The 18,639-nt window shown below is 45.5% G+C and overlaps 1 protein-coding gene across 1 annotated transcript; it reads left to right on the top strand.

The window, feature by feature from the left end:
- The first annotated feature begins 7,276 nt into the window (after window positions 1-7,276).
- Window positions 7,277-8,773, top strand: LOC124708684 (E3 ubiquitin-protein ligase RDUF2-like). Its single transcript, XM_047240356.1, has one exon. It carries the CDS (start codon window positions 7,479-7,481, stop codon window positions 8,631-8,633), a length of 1,155 nt encoding a protein of 384 aa, XP_047096312.1. The 5' UTR covers window positions 7,277-7,478; the 3' UTR covers window positions 8,634-8,773.
- Window positions 8,774-18,639: the final 9,866 nt, after the last annotated feature.

The following is an 18,639-nucleotide window of genomic DNA, read 5'->3' as shown; positions in this document are numbered from 1 at the left end:
AACCCCCTTGTAGCAAGCATGTCTGCCACTGGGAGCAACGGCGTCTGCCACAGGGAGCAACGCCGACCTCCCACCGCCAACCTCCACAACGTATTCCATGGCGGCGACCACCTCGGTGAGCTGTGCGAAGTATGGAGCCCCGCTGGCGCGGAGATGGAGGGCAGCGGTGAATCCCAGGCGGGTGACCTCTGCAGCAGCTCCCTCGGTCCTGTCGCTGGCAGCAACAAGCGGCGCGCGGACGGAAGAAACAAGGGCGCCGTTGGCAGCAACGACGGCGACGGCGCTCGGATGGCAACAACCGTGAGCAGCACAGTCCGTAGCCATGGCAGGCGCGGAAAGCAGCAACAGCGGGCGCGGATGGCAGCATCGACCATGGAGAAAGGATGGAAAAAGGAGGGGATGAGGTGGCCGAGGCACCGGAGTAGAGGGTGGCGAGGCTCTCAGTGGTCGCCGACGCCGGCGTTGATTTGGTGGGGAGCATCAATCGATGTGATAGTGTAGCTGTGGAAAGGAGGAACTGTGTGGAGAGGAACGAGGCGAAGAAGATAAGGACGCTGGGGGCATGGGGCGGTCGGGCGTGGGGCCACTCAGTGCGGCGCGTCCGCGCGTGGCTGTTTCAGTGTGGCGACCCGGACGATCGATCGTCCGGGGGATTGGTAGCGTTTTCCCATAAAAAAAGAGCTTCTTCATATAGATACTCAATCCCATGAGACAAATTTAGATAATAAATAAGTTAAAACATGCTTCATAGGACAGAGAGTAGTACTCCTTCTGTTCCGTAGATATTATCTTAAATTTATCTAATTTTGAATATATCTAGTCAATAAATGGTGTTAGATAAATCTAAATTTGAACAAATCTGACACAAATTTTATGAAACAAAGAGGATCACATCTTTTCGTTTACGTACCCGCCTGGACAATCAACCAATCGCGATTTATAGTTCGGTACAAAGCCGTGTCAGTACAACGGGTCGTCGTTAGCAACATTAGGAATACATCACGGCACTTTAGAAGATTCAGAACTTAGCCAGCCACGAGCCACCTAACATATAGTTGTAACAACTTTGATAAGTGGTTGAGAGAGAGTGGTGTCTCCGGGTCCACGTCATGCATTATGTGCACTTTTTAAATTTAGCAAAATTATGTGCACATGCTTATACCTCTTTCATGTCCAAAGCTTGGTAGTATTTGTCTTTCTTTGTCAAAATTCCGTGCACACTCTTTCATGTCCAATTGGGACGGGAGTTATACGATTTTTTTCAGTATTTGTTACTTTCTTCGTTACATTTTTTTTTTATAAAGAGTGTTTTATTAGTTAAAGTTTAAGAAATACAACCGGTCTCTATATAATTAAGATGCACGCATTCGTACAAACATCCGATATCCAACGATACATAAGTTAAAATATAAAAGGCAGGATACACATGGTCAACTCTGAATTGATATGAACGTCTAACATAGTGGAGGTCCAATCGGTAGATTATAAAAGGTAGAAAATGTTGAAATATTGGGCCCACATTTGGTGGCCCATACTAGATTTCAGATTTTCCCTATAAATCTCAAAGCACACTTAGTGGCAGCCTTGTGAGTTTGAGCCCAAGTTGGTGGCAGCTCACTAGGGAGTGGCAAGAGGTGGGAAGTTTAGTCCCACATAGAAAGTTGGGAGGAAGTTAGACCACCTTATAAGGTGGGTTGTTCCACCACTAGTAAGTGAGTGAGAATAGGAGTGCTACACGCGCGCTCCTCCTCCTCCTCGCTCGTCTCGACTCGTCACGTCACGTCACGACGCGCGCCGCGCTCGTGGTGAGTGGATTGAGCCGAGACTTTCCTTACTTTTTGCAGCTCAGGAAAACGAACAGAGTCCTAGACGGACGCGTCGCAGTTAGTCGGTTCGGGTCGCTCCCGGATCGTGGGCTATCTGTAACCGACTCGAAACGTTCGTGCGACGTGGGCGTGGCCCACGTTGCCTAGGGTTTCCCGAGCCTATATAATCTCCTGCCCGGCTACAATACACGAGTTAGGGTTTCCACCTCTCTCTGCTTGCGCCGCCATCGTAGCCTACTCCATCCCGCGCGCCGACGTGCATCGGCGAACGGGAGAGCAGGTCTCCGGAACCGCTCGTCCTTGCGATCCTGTATGGGAGAGGGCGGACTAGGTTTTGGGAAGCGCTCGCGCGACCGCTCAAGCTCTTCATCACGGGTCGCCTTCGCGTCCAAGTCGGGCGGTGCTGCCTACCGTCGTCTTCAACGCCGTCTACTTCGACCCGTCGTCCCCATCGTCAATAACGTTGTCATCAACAACGTTACTGCTGTGACATCATCTGCTACACCTCCACCGCCACCACCACCAGATCGGTACGTGCAGCATATCTCGATCTGTTTACCGATGGATGCTTTACCGTTTGTGCTGCTGCTACTCATGTTGATTAATGCATCTAGTATGTTCGAGTTTCACATGTTAGTAGTTAGTAGTTGCTGTCATTATGTTTTATATTCTGGAATTAATCATGGAAATTGTGCCTAATTATCCAACAGAAAATTCCCTTGTTGTATCCTCTAACTATGTAGATACCTCTATAAATAGATCATAATTCTCCAAGCGTTGAAGAGATGACCATGAACGTAGCAAAGCAGTGCACCGGTAAATAGCCTGCAAAATAGACTTTTTTATCATTATAAACCTTATTATTTCTACATAGCCACAATAATCAAATATTAGCAAGCGCTTCCACCATAATAATTATTTTAAACCTATGATCCGTCCTATTTAGCTAGTTGTCAAATTTATTAATAACGCTACATATCGGGTATAAGGTAGAACCTATTTAGATGACTTACCATATATATAAATCTAGTAAACTGTCACTACAAGAATAAGCTTTTAATAGTCTCGTCGTGACGACAAAAGACACACTTTTTACTTCTTGCCAGTTACATTTGGCAAGATTGTCATTAGTGTGAATTACCCCTCTACGAAAATACCACGCAAAAACCTTAGTTTTCGGTGGTATCTTCATTTTCCAATTTTTATATTATTATCAACTTGCATTTGAGGTTGGATCAAAACACTATACATGAACCCCACAGAGAATTTGTCACTTTCGTGTAGATTCCAACGAAACTCGTCAGTCCCATGCGTTAACTGGACCATATCCAGATATTGAAGAAAAGCTTTCCAAGATGCTGGCCTTGGACCAACAAGATCTCGTCTAGACGTCACATTCAGAGGTGAAGTTTCCGTCACTTCTGCTAAAGTATCTGATTTGTGACGCACAATATTGTATATTGCAGGATATTATTTGCGAAGAGTGGCATTATCAAGCATCTTATCTTTCCCGAACCTTATCTGAGATCCACCCTTGACAGAGAAAGACCCATATAAAAAGAAAAACTTTTATGCCACCATAAGGCTAGTCCAGAAGTGTGAGCCCCAAGTTTCCAATATACCTGGAACAAAGCCTTTGAGTCGACATACTTTCTCTTTTGGATGGTTTGCCAAATCTCATCTTCAGTCAGAAGCTTGAATAACCATATTGCTTAGTACTGAGTTAATGATGACCAATCGTCCTGATAGGAAACTAACCAATCTCAGAGCTAAAAATATTACTATACTGGGTGTCCTTGTCTTGAGCCTCACCAAAGCAAAAATAATTTATTTTTATGGAAGTTAATTTTAAAACCTGATAGCTTGTCGAAGGCTGATAAAATCTTCTTAAGATTAGTTGTCGCTAACTTGGATGTATTTAAACATAAATTATGTATACAGACATTCAAAAATTTGACAACTAATATAAACTAAATACATATTATGTATAGATACATCTGAATCTAGGATAACTAGTATAGAAGAAAGAGACTACATCATCAAATTTCCAAACACCCCTTTTTTTGCACAAGCTATGCCCGTTACCAACTAATATAAGACGTTCTAAGATGGGGAAAGAAACAATTTTATTCTTTAATTATTCTAGTGTTAAAAAATTTGTTCAGTTTTTTCCTTCATGTTTCATTGTCTTCATGTTTTGCTAAATGCTATCCCGACCGTGTTTCTACATGTGCACACCTGCCATCGAATCGTTATTCAAACCATTTGCGGAGTAGGAAATACAAAATAGAAATTACTTCGATAAATGGCACACAAAAGGCTTCAACTCTCAAAGTAAATCGTGACGCGAAAATAAACTTTGCCAACAACTGAAACATATCACATCCTTTTGGATGGCCGCACGGACGTGATGATTGAAGAAAGAAGATACATTGTTTCCTCCGATTCATAATATGTATCAGAGTTTTAGTTTAAAATTATAATACTTTTTCCAATTAAAAAGGATTTATCAACTTTTTTTTAGATTTGCATGTATCTACAATTCTACATAGTAAAATAGATTTAGATATGCATGTATTTAGATCAAGTTGAGTTTTTTTCTTCTAAATGGAGGGAGTACGTAAAGTTTAAACACGTAGGTGTAGCAAGCTTTTGAACGTTGGATATGCCAGCTCAAAAAACGAGATGATACCACCGGCACCGCGGCTTGATGGGCGGTTAAACCACATGCATAATATACTTCCTAATCGATGTACAGAGATTTACAGTACTACTCCAGCACCAATTCTTTTGCTTAGGTTAAACGACTGGTCAACTCAGAGAAGGAGCATCCAAACCTAGGGGTATTCAAGTCATCTAGCAACCATAATCCCGCGGCAGCCGCGTCACTCGGCGCGTCGCCGTCGGTCATCGCCGCTGACGGCCGGTTGGCAGGCCGGACTTGTAGCGTGCTCGCCTTGACTTTGACTCCTCCGTCTTCCCGGTGGTGCTACCTGCCTCCCACTCTAGCGTGTTGCTAATTGGCTTTGCCTAATCCTACCTGGATGCTTATCCATTTCTTAATCTTTTGTCTCTGTCTCGATTTGGGAAAGCCACTTTATTCGGCGGATTAACCCAAGCATCCCCACATGGAGCGTTCTTGTAAATAGTGTAGGGTTTTGTTTTGTTTTTGTTGTGTACTGCTAGAAGACAAGCATCCTTCAAACTTTCTACGGGCGGCAGAAATTTGAACTGCCAGCTTCAAAGGGCCCAAACCTGAAGCACATATGTCAAAATCATCAGCTGCTTGACAGGTGCAAACATCCACCTTCCACTTTGTTGCAAAGAAAACGAGAATGGTTCATAAACATGAGGATACAGAGCTCGAGCCTCGAGAGATTCGGCGGACCGAGGGAAATGGATCCGAGGTGGCCCTGTGAGGTGCCGATAGGGATCTGTTGAGCCAGATTCATCGCCAGCGAGCTCAGGGTGGCGAGGGTCGGTGTTGTGAAATGAAGTTTTATCCATTTAAGATTGCATTTTTAATAACGACATGCTGCACATGAGGTGCCAATAGGGATCCGTTGGGCCAGATTCATCGGAAGCGAGTGCTCTGAAATGAAGGTTTGTCCATATACGATTGCACTTTTAATAACGACATGCTACACATTCTTGTGTGTGCAAGAAAAATGGTGGCATGCTGCAATCACTCGGGTTGTCTACCGTAAATATTGCATTCATGTTGAGCATATAAATTTTCCCTCTCAATGGTTTGTTCTCACTGATGGAGATTTCTTGCACACATATAATGTACATAGCTTTGTTGCTTCATGGCGTTGCTGAAACGTGATGAGTTTCTTTTTCGTGATACGCTGGAAGGGAAATGATGATGCAATAATGTCGTCAACATAAAAAATGCAATCACCGGTTATATGATGCAAGGATTGAACCACTCTCAACCGCAATCTGGTACTTAATTGGACAAATGAAAAAATAGTTCAACATTTACTCCCCCCACTCCCTTACACGTCAACGGTACTTTTAGAGTCAACCACCATCGGTTGGGCCACTCCGATGCACTCTCGCCTGGAATAGCCAGCCGGAGTAGATAGAGTAGTTTTAGGGTTAATAGTTTGTCCTCTATGGCGTATGGCGTCTTTGCCGGGAGGGAGGCGTCAGATCCTTACAGTTGGATCTAGTGGTGACTCGTTTCTCTCCTCTACCTCGCAGTGCTCCGGCAGTCGAAGCCGCATGCGTGGCGCCGGGGGGAAACAAAGATCTCCAAAATAAACCTGCATTTTGTGGATCAGGCGGCCAATGTTGGAGTAGCTGCTACTCCTCTCACGCTCGTCATGGTGACGAGGAAGGATGAGTTATGTGGGCTTCACCCGTTGGCTTCTGCATATGCAGCAGGGGAGCATGTCTGCCTCTCGCGGGAGGTTCCTCACAACGTTGTTTTCGTCGGCGTTCTGTATGGTCGAAAGGTGGCCCCTCCAACCTCAAGTGACGTAGACGGTTCTCTCTTCCGGCCGTCTGCTTCAAGTCTTCTAAAACCTCCAGGCTATAAAGCCACTTAGGAGGCCCCATGGTATTGGCGTAGTTAGCTCCCAGCTCCATGCACCAAGTGGTTATGTCCTTGATGACATAGAGCTTGACTACAACGAGCCTTGCTACGCTGGAGAAGGAGTTGGACCAGATTGCATTTCTCGTTTATGAGAGCTCTTTCTGTAAGCCGTACCTCAACCGGTTATGAATCAAGCTCTCGGCTCTTCTGGACCCACCCCCTATTAAAAAAATTGGACATGGATATTTGCGATGCCTCCCTATTTTAGATGCAACTCCTAGCCTAACAAGAATCACAACTCTTCGGAGCATTTTCTGTCTACATGTGCAACCGGAAATGTATGTTGCAACGTATATATATTGCGAGGAGATATCGGTGATGCCCCCCTCTTGTTTGCTCTTGGTGAGGGTTTTTCGAAGATCACCATTGCTTCCGATTGTCTTTCAGTGATACAAAAGAATAAAATCTTCTGTGACTGATCGTTCTTCTGTACGACATAGTTGCTTAACCCCGGCAGGTTTTTCCTTGTACGTGTGCCGTGCTGGTTTAACAAGGAGCAGACAAGAAAACCTTTCCACCGAAAAAACGAGTCGGACATCTACTCTTCTTGTGTACGAATTCGCCAGGAATTGCGTGTGTGCTCGTAGACCCGGCCGGCCGGCAGATTAGCGTGTGAAACCACACCAAATGGCGATGAAAGCAAACAAAACCAAGAAGGAGAGTAGAGGAAGCCGTCGCGTCGGATCCGATGGGATAGTGGAGACACGCCATTCTCATTCCCCAATTAATACTACGCTTTCCTCGCCATTTCCGTTTCCACGCGCTTTGATTGATTTCTTTCTTTGCCGGTTAAAACCTCTCGCTCCCACCCACCATCTCCTCCATTCCTTTCCCCGCCGGCCCCAAAGCTCTCACCTTTCCTCCCCCCTCTCCTCCTCCGCCGCCCCCGCCGCCGCCACCGCAGCTGCTGCATCGGGATCTGTCGACGAGCAGGTCGCCGGATCCGTCTGTCGCGGCGCTCTGACCCGACCGCCTGGACAAGGCGGAGCAAGAAAGTTCCCTTCTTGCGGCTGCTTCTCCCGGCCAGATCTGACCCCGTCGGTCAGTCCATGGACACCTCCCCCGCCGCCACCGCGGCGCCGGCCTCCTACTGGTGCTACAGCTGCGACCGCTTCGTGCGCGCCGCGGCGGCGCCGGACGTCGCGTGCCCGGGCTGCGGCGGCGGGTTCCTCGAGGAGATGACGGCGCCGCCTCCAACCCGCGCCACCTCCAACCCCTACCTCCGCCGCCCGCGCGCGCACCACGCCAACGACCTGCGCCTCCGCCGCAGCCGCCGCAACGCCTCCTCCACCGCCTCCGCCTCCTCCGCCGCGCCGTTCAACCCGGTCATCGTGCTGCGCCGCTCCGCGGCGGGCGACGCCGACGCCGACGCCGCGCTCGCCGGCAGCAGCTTCGAGCTCTTCTACGACGACGGGGCGGGCTCGGGCCTGCGCCCGCTGCCCGAGACCATGTCCGACTTCCTCATGGGGTCCGGCTTCGAGCGGCTGCTCGGCCAGCTCGCCCAGATCGAGGCGGGCGCCGTGACGCGCGCCCGCGAGACCCCGCCGGCCTCCAAGGCGGCCGTGGACTCCATGCCCACGGTCCCCATCGCCGCCGCCCACGTCCGCGCCGACTGCCACTGCGCCGTCTGCAAGGAGCCCTTCGAGGTCGGCGCCGAGGCCCGGGAGATGCCCTGCAAGCACATCTACCACGAGGGATGCATCCTGCCCTGGCTGCAGCTCCGCAACTCCTGCCCTGTCTGCCGCCACGAGATGCCCACCGACTCCATGCCCACCGACCCAGCTCGCTCTCACCCGACCGAGGAGGAGACGACGGTCGGGCTCACCATCTGGAGGCTGCCGGGAGGCGGGTTTGCCGTGGGGAGGTTCGCAGGCGGGAGGCGGCCCGAGGAGAGGGAGCTCCCGGTCGTGTACACGGAGATGGACGGCGGTTTCAACAATGGCGGCGCTCCCCGGAGGATCTCGTGGGGCTCGCGGCAGAGCCGATCAACGGAGACCAGCGCCATCAGACGCGTTTTCCGCAACATGTTTGCGTGCTTTGGCCGTGGGAGTTCGTCGAGCTCTCAGGCCTCCTCTGCGCAAATGAGGCCCGATGAGATAAATGAGGGGTCGGATCATTCCGCCGTGTTCAGCCAGGGCTCGAGGAGCCGGAGCATGAGCTGGAGGTTGGAAGATGGCCACGCCGACGCCATGGTGCAGAGATAGTCCAAAACGGTGCCGCGCCGCGGGAAAGGTTGTTGATTGCTTCTGTTTCATCTGGTTTTATGTACTTATTAGAAGAAAGACACACGACGATTTGTAGAACAGAATTGGTGTTGTACATAGGAAGCAGCAGCATCTGCTATATTAGTTGCAGGGAAGAACATATCCACTGTGATTCCAAGATTGAGCATTTGCCACGGAGACCATGAAGTGTTTTGTTGGTAGCAAATGATATGTTTGATTGTCCTTGATTCAATTCAATTCAATTCAATGTGCCCTCATGTTCTGCTCCAGTTCCCAAATCCCAACTAAGAAAGATTATGGAATGGAGGGGGTGTCATTTCTCTTAAAAAATACCATGTCTGCGGATAATTTCAAGGTTCGTTGGATTCCCTGCATGTTCTGTATTGCTCACAAGTCAACACATCCATATTCATTTCATCTGCCCAGACGAAATTTAGATGTTCTTATTGTCTGCAGATCTTTTAGCATATTAATTGTTTCTCTTGATCACATATCTGAAACAAGATATTTTGCTTATTATCCTGAAATGTATGCCACTGTTGTTGTACTTACCAATCACCCCACATCACTGTCCTGATGTTAGCAAGTTGCAGCAGCTGAATTCGTCCATCTTTTACTGTCTCTTGGCACTTAGTTGATGGATTGTTCTGTTATCAAATTATATGTTTGATTGTCTTGTCTTTGATTCATTCAATTCAATGTGGCCTGATGTTTGGGATGTTGAAGGGGTCAATAGAACTTCCTTGTCATGGATATTTTCTATTTCAGTCCCCAGCTTTTTTTCTTTTGGAAAGTAGCCAAAGGTGAGTCTCCAGCTTCTTAAGTTAGTACCATCTATCTCTTGCAAAAAGACCACGACTTTGTGGATGATTTCTTTGTTATTAGTGATGAGATTCACTGGATGTTCTTTGTTGTTTGAAAGTTGACAGATCCATGTTCATTTCATCTATCCATATTCATTTCATCATGTCCTTGTGTAAGTAAGCCATAGCAAGTTACCGCAGCTGAATTTGTCCATTTTTTACCATCTTTTATACTGCTCCTTCGATGCAGCTGAGAAGGTAATCTGTCAATCAACCACGGTGGAATGCTCTTCTGTTAAAGGCCTATCAAATTTGTTCTTGTTCTGCTGCAGCTTTCATTCTGTTAATCAACCAACCAACCAAGAAATGCTCCTTTCAGGCATGGTCCATATACACCTGCAATGCAACCACTGAACTGGAATGATTCTGAATTTTTTTCTATAATTATCTTGGAGCATCTGTTAAGAGGTGCAATGATTAAGCTGTCCCCTAATCCTGCCATGCGTGTCTGTTTCGGTGGTTGAGCATGCGTGCATCCGGAGCTGGTGCAAGATGAGGTGCGATTATCTGGTCTTCTTTGAACAAGTGCACCGGTGAGCGCCATCTTTTGACTCCGTCGTTTTGTCTCTGAACAGCAGCCGTTTTTGTTCGCAGCGAACCAAAATTTGGGCCCGAGAGACATCATATTTGGGGAAATTGCTTTCAACATAGTTTTGGTTATTCATCCAGTTGCTAACTTCGATCTGAAACAGGATACCTGTTGACAGGTTAAGTGCATATTTTTTCTGTTAAGGTTTATATAACTGAACATGGCTATTCAAGTTGGAGGATGTCGTTTTCCTTGCTCAACAGAAAGTTCTAGGCACATGAAGTTCACCGCGTTCGAGCCTTTCTATTCTAGATTGGATATGGACATTACACAGGAAGTGGTAGACATCTGGGGCTACTATATCATCTTTTACAAATATATCATGACTTTTCAGTCTGTGGATGACATCTATGTCATTATCACTATCATTAGCGATCACATTTCCTGTTTGATTTTTTTTTACGAGTCACATCTTTATCCATCTCTCTCTTGCATTTTGCAAACAGAGGGAGAACCAGCATGTTTTGGTGAAACGTTCTGCCTTGGAATTTTGTTGTAACTAGTTGAACTTGGAAATTTGAATTCTTTATATCTCAAACAATATATTTCGTTCAATGCTCTGGCCTATAAGAATTGACCACAAATTGAGATGTGTTAATTGTTAACACACTGTCTACCTTAAGGACAACTCTCCGCCGGCCACTGCTCTTTTTTTTCGGGCAAGCATAGCACTTTATTGAATTACTAGTAAGATGCCCGTGGCGTTGCCACTGGAGAATAATAAGATGTATAAAACCATTAATTTAGATATTACTTTTTTGTTCTCTCATGTTGATATATTCCTCCCTCTCAGATTGTCTATCAACTCTCTTGCCGAATACAAAACGAATGTGTTTTTACTTTCAAGAAACCACATGCTATTTAGCACCATTATTTCATCGGATGGGTACATTTCCCAATACTTGAATCTTCGCAGCTGAACTCCCCTCTGGTGAACTCGCCGGGTAGCCGACGACACTTTACCTTTTACTCGTTGTTGATACTCAACTACGTTGTCATCCTTCTCAGCATCGCGCTTGCACTAAGAAGGAATCAGAATGAGACATACATTGGTGAAACAGACAGAAAGAGTAGCAAGTAATGAACATTGTATACCCCTTAAAATTACATATATTGATAAGGATAAAATATGATCTTGTAACTTGTAAGATTGAACTCCGTAATGATATTAATATTAGTGGAACGGTCAGAGAAATCACTGTTTCATCCATAGTATTCTGATTTGTCTGCATGACAGTTTACCACAAAGAACTTGACATGTCGGACAGAGAAAGCAGTATTTCATCCATGTTATTCCGATTTGTCTGCATGAAAAATTACGGCAAAGAACTTGACATGTTTTAATGAAAATATTCAGGTAGGGAACTATTACAAGTGATAAGTTTTTTATTAGCACCTGAGAGAGTTATCAATATTAAACCTATCGCTTGTGAATTGTATTATAAACTTTTATCCTATGACGATGCATCCGTCACCATTATAAGACTCTCACTCTGTAATGTATCTGGGTTGTGAAAAATTACAATGGCCAAATTAAATCCTTTCAATTAAGGCTATAATTCAGCAGCTTCATAGCCTGAACAAAGCCATCGTAATAGCTTCAGAATGGTTGTGGGCAATGGGCATACAAGCCGAGAGCAATCTTAGCAGTCACCTTCAAGAAGGCATCTACCTTTTTTCGAAATGGGTAAATATCATCCCAGCTTCTGCATTCAAGGAATACACACGGCTTTTTTATTAGATTATTCACAACACCTTATAAGAGTAATACAAAAGATCAACCTCGAAGCCAACCTCGCTAAACCAACATTGGGATGAAGGGGTGACAATACACCAACTCACATCATCTAAAAAACTAAATGTTTTCCCAAACCACCCAATAGCAGGTGAGAAGCACATCAAGTCAAGCAGACTCTCAACGCACGCCAACGCACACGCCACAGAAGTTGCTACTGCCGTCTTCCTCGACCCCATCTTCAAGAGAGATCATCACATTAACCTTGTAAGACATGTCGTCGATGCCACCATGACGCCAGACGCTCCACCATCCTGCACGCATACATCATCCCGCATACGTCGTCGATACCCTGCAGCACCATGCCACCGAGACTCAGCGCCATCAATGTGGTAGATGAATACCACTCCACCAACATCCGCCAACATCCAGCAGCTGCTCCAACATGCGCCATCAATGAGGTAGAACGACGCAGGTAGCGCCGCCATCGTCCGATCCGGGAGACCCAGATCTAGGGTTTCCCCCGGAGCAACACGAGTGGGCAGATGCAGGTTGCGACGGCAATGCCTTCAAGAAGGTAATGACGCATAATGTCGCCATCACTCGCCATGACCAGGGTCGGAGCACGATTTTCACCGGCAGTCGCACATCTCCAACTCGCCGAGTGTAGTGACGAGACAAGCAAAGGCGATGCCTTTGACAAGGTAACGACGCCAAGCGACGCCGCCATCGTCCGCCAAGACCGAGAGCGAAGCGCGGTTTTCACCGGCTGCCCCATCACCTAAGATCGTCATCAACTGTATCTTCACCGCCGGAGATCTGTGTGGGCTCCCAAGATCCCCAACCCCAGATCCCACCGAGGCCGTCCACCTTCGGAGAGGAGGTCGCCGCCGCCATGCCCGGGGCCGCCACCCCGGCTCCCATGTGATGTGGGCGGAGCAGCCCATCGCGCGGAGGAGAAGGCGCAGTAGACACGGCCGCCTCCAAGCCCCAAGGGCCAAGATCTGGCCACGCCACCGCCGCCTCGCCTTCCGGCCACCTACGCCGCGCACCACCACCACCACAAAAGGGATCAGGAGCGCCGCCCCCACCCCCAGGGTCGCGACCAGCTGAAACCCCCGCCGTCGCCATGCCACGCGGGCTTTGCCCGACGATACCTCCGGCGGCGGCGAGGGGAGGGAGGGGCTGGAGGGGACCGGAGGGCCGGTGAGGAGGGGCTCCCCGGAGTGGCGCGGCGCCGCCACCTGGGGGAGGATTAGGTCGGGGAGGGTTAGGCCGGTATGGAACTTAGGTAGCTGCCCATTCAGAAGGCATCTACCTTAATCTTTATTTCTTTACCCAGGCCTCTGGTAGCTAAATTACTTTTGGTATATTTTTCAACTGTGCTAGAACCCTGCGAGGCTACGAATAACATTCATACACATGACTTAATCTATCTCAGCACCACATGTAATGATATTATCAGTTATGTCAAGTCACAAACAAACTGAATTTTATCTGGAGAACACGCGCAGCATCTATCACGCAATAATAACAGAATTGTTACCTTAAGCATACTAAGTCTTCCAACTTGTAAATCTTCTCAACGTCTAAGGGAAGCTATCTCACTATGCTAGAATGATCTAGAGTGAATAGTTAAGGCAGGGCATAACAATGAATACCTTCAGAATTTGAGAGGATTCAAATGATGCATCGCTAGGAATAACCTGCATGCTCTTAAAATTGAACAAATTGTCTAAATAATAATTGGTCTGACTACAACCTACAAACACCATACCTAAATAACAATAACTTAACATAGCATGCAATTTACCAATGGCTCTTTACACAATTACTGATCGAATTACAAAGCCGTGTTTTCTAAACATACAATTCTGGATGAAGATGGAACCGGGCATAAAATGCATCAATGAAAAATGAGTGAAGTTTGAAACTGCGATTAACTGAAGGGGGGTCTAAGAGCATGGATCCCGGTCCAGTGCAGTCGACTCATGAACAGACCAGGTGGAGGAGTGCACGCATGAGAGGGATGACGCTGGAGGGAGCAGTTTGCGTGTGATTTCCAGAGATAATTACCTGATAATAATTATGAGTCGAGAGCTAACCGTGTTGGGAGTATGTCTGAGCGCTCCTCCTCGACCGCCGGCGTTGGAGGAGGAGGTGGCGCTGGGGCGTGGCAACTCGGACGAGGTCGATAGAGGCAGGGACACGGGTCCTTGAGCGCGTGGTCGCCGTCGTCGCCGCCTCGCCGATCCGCTCGTCGCCGCTGGACAGGGAGACGCATCGATACGTCTTCGACAGCGCGTGCACGCGCCATACTCCGAGTACTCCCCAGCCTCCTCCTTCACCGCAACAGCCTACAACTTGTACCCCTGTTCTCCATGCGTCGGCGGCGGAGGAGGATTCCTAAGTGCAGATGGGGATTGATTCCCGGGAGCGGTGTCCGGACTGCAGGCCTGCTTGACCACGAGGGCGGCGGGGTAAGGAGGCGAGCAACGGAATTACAGGAGTTGTTTCCTCGCGTTTTTTTTCCCGTTGGTTTTGGTTTTGCGGAGAATCGCAGGAAGGGAGTTGGACGACGAAACAACGTACCGTCTGATGACGGAACACGTTCGTATCTTTTAAGTAGTAGTACTAGTTAAAATGCCCGTGCGTTGCATCGGGATAAACAAAAGCTCAAATCTTGAGCGAATTATTTACGATTACACTTCTCTTATGTGCCACCATCGACCAGGGTGATCATATTTTCTCCTATTCATGACGAACATGATTAATTCTAAAAAGGCAAGCCCTCAAGTTCCTTGTTTCACCTACTTGTAATTAATTCAAACTTGTAACGATGGTTAGAGCCACCTGTATGTACTTCAAACTTGGTTCATTCTCTGTCTCTAGGATTTAATTTGAGTGATCTACATTCTATGACATCCAACAAAGATTGTTGACTAAAAAAATGGTGGATACCGAAGTAAAAGAAATAGCTTTATGTTGGCAGGTCTTACCCCATACCTAGTAGCAGTACTAATATTTTTGGGAAGGGAGCATAATTTTTTTGAATATATAATATTTTCATTTAGTTTAATGAGTATGTAATGGACCTATTTCTCTCTCTTCGTTCTTATACGCCTCTCTTGCTTCTTGTCAATCCCCACAGTTACCAAACTTGGCCGGATCATGCGAAGTCCGCTCGTGTGTATGATCGTACAGAAATCGTACCATTCTATCCATGTGAAGCATTTCCAGGAAAGAAACCCACACACCGTGTCCACGTGCTCCTCTCAATCTTCCTTGTCTGAATCAATCCAGTAGCCAAGTCAGAAAAGAAACCCACTCCAATTGCTCCAGAACACAATCCTCTTTGCTCTCCCTCTTCACCATAGCCATGACCTCCTAATTGCTGGCCGCCTCTACTCTTTGTCCCCCTCCGCTGCTTGGATATGTTCTTAGGCGCTCCCGAGTGCACTGCCAAGAATGGTCGGCGGCCGCCTGTCAGCGGCGGGGGCAACGCACCGAGGCGACCAACAGGCCTGGCTGTAGGGTGTGTGATGGGACGGCATCGGCGAGGAGTCGACAAGGCTAGTGTGGGATGCCATCCTAGCGCGGCCCAGATCGAACCGCCAAGATTGACCGGCCGCCATCTGTTGGCGGTGGAACGGCTTTAGCCTCCCTGGGAGTTGCAGGTGTGGTGGTCGTTCATTTCTTTGATCTAGTAAATGAGAATTAGGGCCAATTTATATCTTCTGGAAGCTCACATCAAAGCATCTTGAATCATTAGAAATATCAATCTGAGGCAGAACTAAGGAGAAAATGGCATGGAACTGCTATTTTACTTTCTGAACAGTATCACAAATCAGTTCTCAAAGGAACCTATCTAGTTGCAGGCGCTTCGTAACAGTTTATGGGGTATGCTTTTTTTAGCTTATACATTGTCTGCCTTTCTTAAATAAATACCATTATTTGCTGAAAACATGTTGCTGATATAGTAAATTGCAGAAGACAAAGCATTTCACTTGTACTTCTTAATTTTCAGAAATTTTAGTTTCAGAATCATTTGTTGAGCTTTTGTGGGTACTGAATGTAGGATGTCCTACACAAAGTATTTCTGTATCTATCGTAGTCCCATGTCATGTAGTTCTTGACCAATGCCAACAACTTACTTTTCATGTTGGTGCAACTTCTTGGAGCACCTCTCATAAGGGCAGACTAAAGAGAGGCATATAAATTTAAACATTTATATTAAGCTGATGAACCAGTACATAAACCAGCGTCGGAGGTTTTATAAGAAGCCACACAACAGCTAGATTATCCATTCCTACGTAGAACTACACAAGAGTAGCTTCAGTGATAGCTTATAAAGACTTCGTTGAAAACAAACCTTGTAGAAAAAAGAAAGAGTCCAAGCCGGGCACTGCAAACTCTTCCTAGCTCTTCGACCGTCCATCTGTCCATCCGACCGACTGATTGATCACCATGGTCCAGGGCACAAGCGGAGCATAAGTATGCGCGGCCTGATGTCCTCATGCTCCCTTAGCTGTCACACGACCACATCAGCTCGTCGATCTGGCCAAACACCTCACCATCTTGGTCAAATCAACATACAAGCAACCACCCCCGCTCGGTCAATTAAGATCAATCTCGTAATTATATTCTTCATAGGGCACCTAGCTTTGTCAACTTTCATGTCGATCTAGCAAAAAAGCATAAACAAATACATTAGTTCTACATGTGCCAGCAGGAATACCTTTCTATGAAGCTCTGCATGAACATGTAAAGGAGCCTAAATGTATAATTGCTGGAAGTACATATTTTTAGAAAAGAGGATGTAAAAAATTTGTGGTTTATTTACTACTTAAGATAATATACATCTAATGAAGGGGCTACTCCACAACATGTCCTCTTTTTCTGAAAAACTCACCTGATTAAAGGAACTTCCGAATAACTCTGCATATATGTATATTAATACCATTAAAACAATAGATTGCAGTGAGCATCATCATCTATATGAATAATTCCCCTCAACATAAAAATTGATTGTTCAGAGTTCATCTCAAACCGAATTGACTGTACGTGTATTGCCATTCCCACGTGTCATGAATTGAGTATGCATATTTGCAGCATTTTACACCGATGGTCGCAAATATTATTCTTAAAAATCAACGCTGGAGATTTAGCTTTTTTTTTCATTGATGCTAGACATTTTCAAAATATAATGATCTTCTGTTATCTCATATCTCCATTTAACTATACTGCATGTGTCAAGCAAGAGTTATATTGTAGGTCTGAATATTTGCTTTCCTTCAGAGTGCACTAAGGGGGCTTCAATCATTTCTCTTCTTTTACCTAAAACATTTAGTACAAATAATCTATAGTCTAAATACAAATTTATGCCTTTTAAATACAAAGAAGGGCGGACAAAGCATAACAATATATGTATTCTCCAACTGCAAGTCTACAATACAGGATTACCTAACCAAAAGTTCAAATGAAAATTTCTATCATGAATAAGAAAAGAAAATGTCTATATATGGAATTGGTGCTTAAAGACAAAACAACTTCTATACAATTCCAGTTTACTACCTAGAAATTTTTAGTTAAGATTCATGATCCCTGAATGCAGCACGGTGCCTTGCAATCTAGATTCCGAAGCACGCTTTTTTAAATTTATCAATTAGGTGATCTACAAGAATAATTTCAATCAAGTAAATAAAAATGGGTTGTGTGCATCAATCACCACAGAGTGAATAGCAAATGGGTTGTCAGCTAGTTTCCCTGTTCATTCAGGCCAAGCCACATGAGGTGTTTGCTACCGATTTTCTCTGTTTTAATCTTCTACTGAAATCTTATCTGCCCATTTTGTTTTCTGCTCAATCAATCAAATGGCCATAGCAGTAAGAAGTAACATGAAGTACAATAACTAAACAAAACAGAGGTGAACTGACCATGTCATAAATTAACTCAACATTGATAGTACAATTCCGTACCACATAGCAAAGGAACTATATTGTACCAAAATTATCAAGTGCAGCTTAAGCAATTAACTCAACATACATAAAAAAAACAGACCGATCTCTTGAGAAAATATGAGTGCAATTGATCCACATAACAATGATGCATCATGGGGAGTACCTGCCTACTATATCCAATCATGACTTCTTCCATTTTAGATGATAATTTAGACCCCATGATTTTCGTGGCTTGATCACAAAGGCATGTTGTATACAGACTCTTGACAATAACGGCCTGCAACACATTTTGCTCCATCAAGGAAATTCCATAGTAGATAGCCCAACATAACCAAAACTATATTTTAAAATAGAGAAACATTTTATTTTCATAAACAACACCATTTTGTTTATAATATAACATATTATGCAAAGAAAATGAATTTTTAACTAAGAACCAGTCATCCAAATAAAGCCAACTCGGTGTGTAGCCAAGAGTAATAAGTATACTTAAATACTCCTAGAAGGTATGTTAACATAATTATGAAATGAAAAGGTATGTTATCATGATGATGAAATGAAAAGGCATGTTTCATACTTTGTCTTTGCCTGGCTCCTCTTCTCACAAATAAAATGTTATTAGTACTGGAAGCAAAAACTCGCAGTCTTCTCTTACATGACCTTCTTGCAGAGAGGGGGAGAGAGACGTCCAGGATAGAAAATTCCAAACGACGATAATCTATTAGTCATTCATCACTATGAACTTATAAGTGTGCACCGCAGCTGAAATTTTGTATCCATTTAAATAAGGAGAATATCATGTAATTAAGATGATAAATCACAATCAGTACCGTATCAG

The sequence above is a fragment of the Lolium rigidum genome, chromosome 4 (assembly GCF_022539505.1).
Source record: "Lolium rigidum isolate FL_2022 chromosome 4, APGP_CSIRO_Lrig_0.1, whole genome shotgun sequence".
Classification (NCBI taxonomy): Eukaryota; Viridiplantae; Streptophyta; class Magnoliopsida; order Poales; family Poaceae; genus Lolium; species Lolium rigidum.
This window is presented reverse-complemented; position numbering and strand designations above follow the sequence as displayed.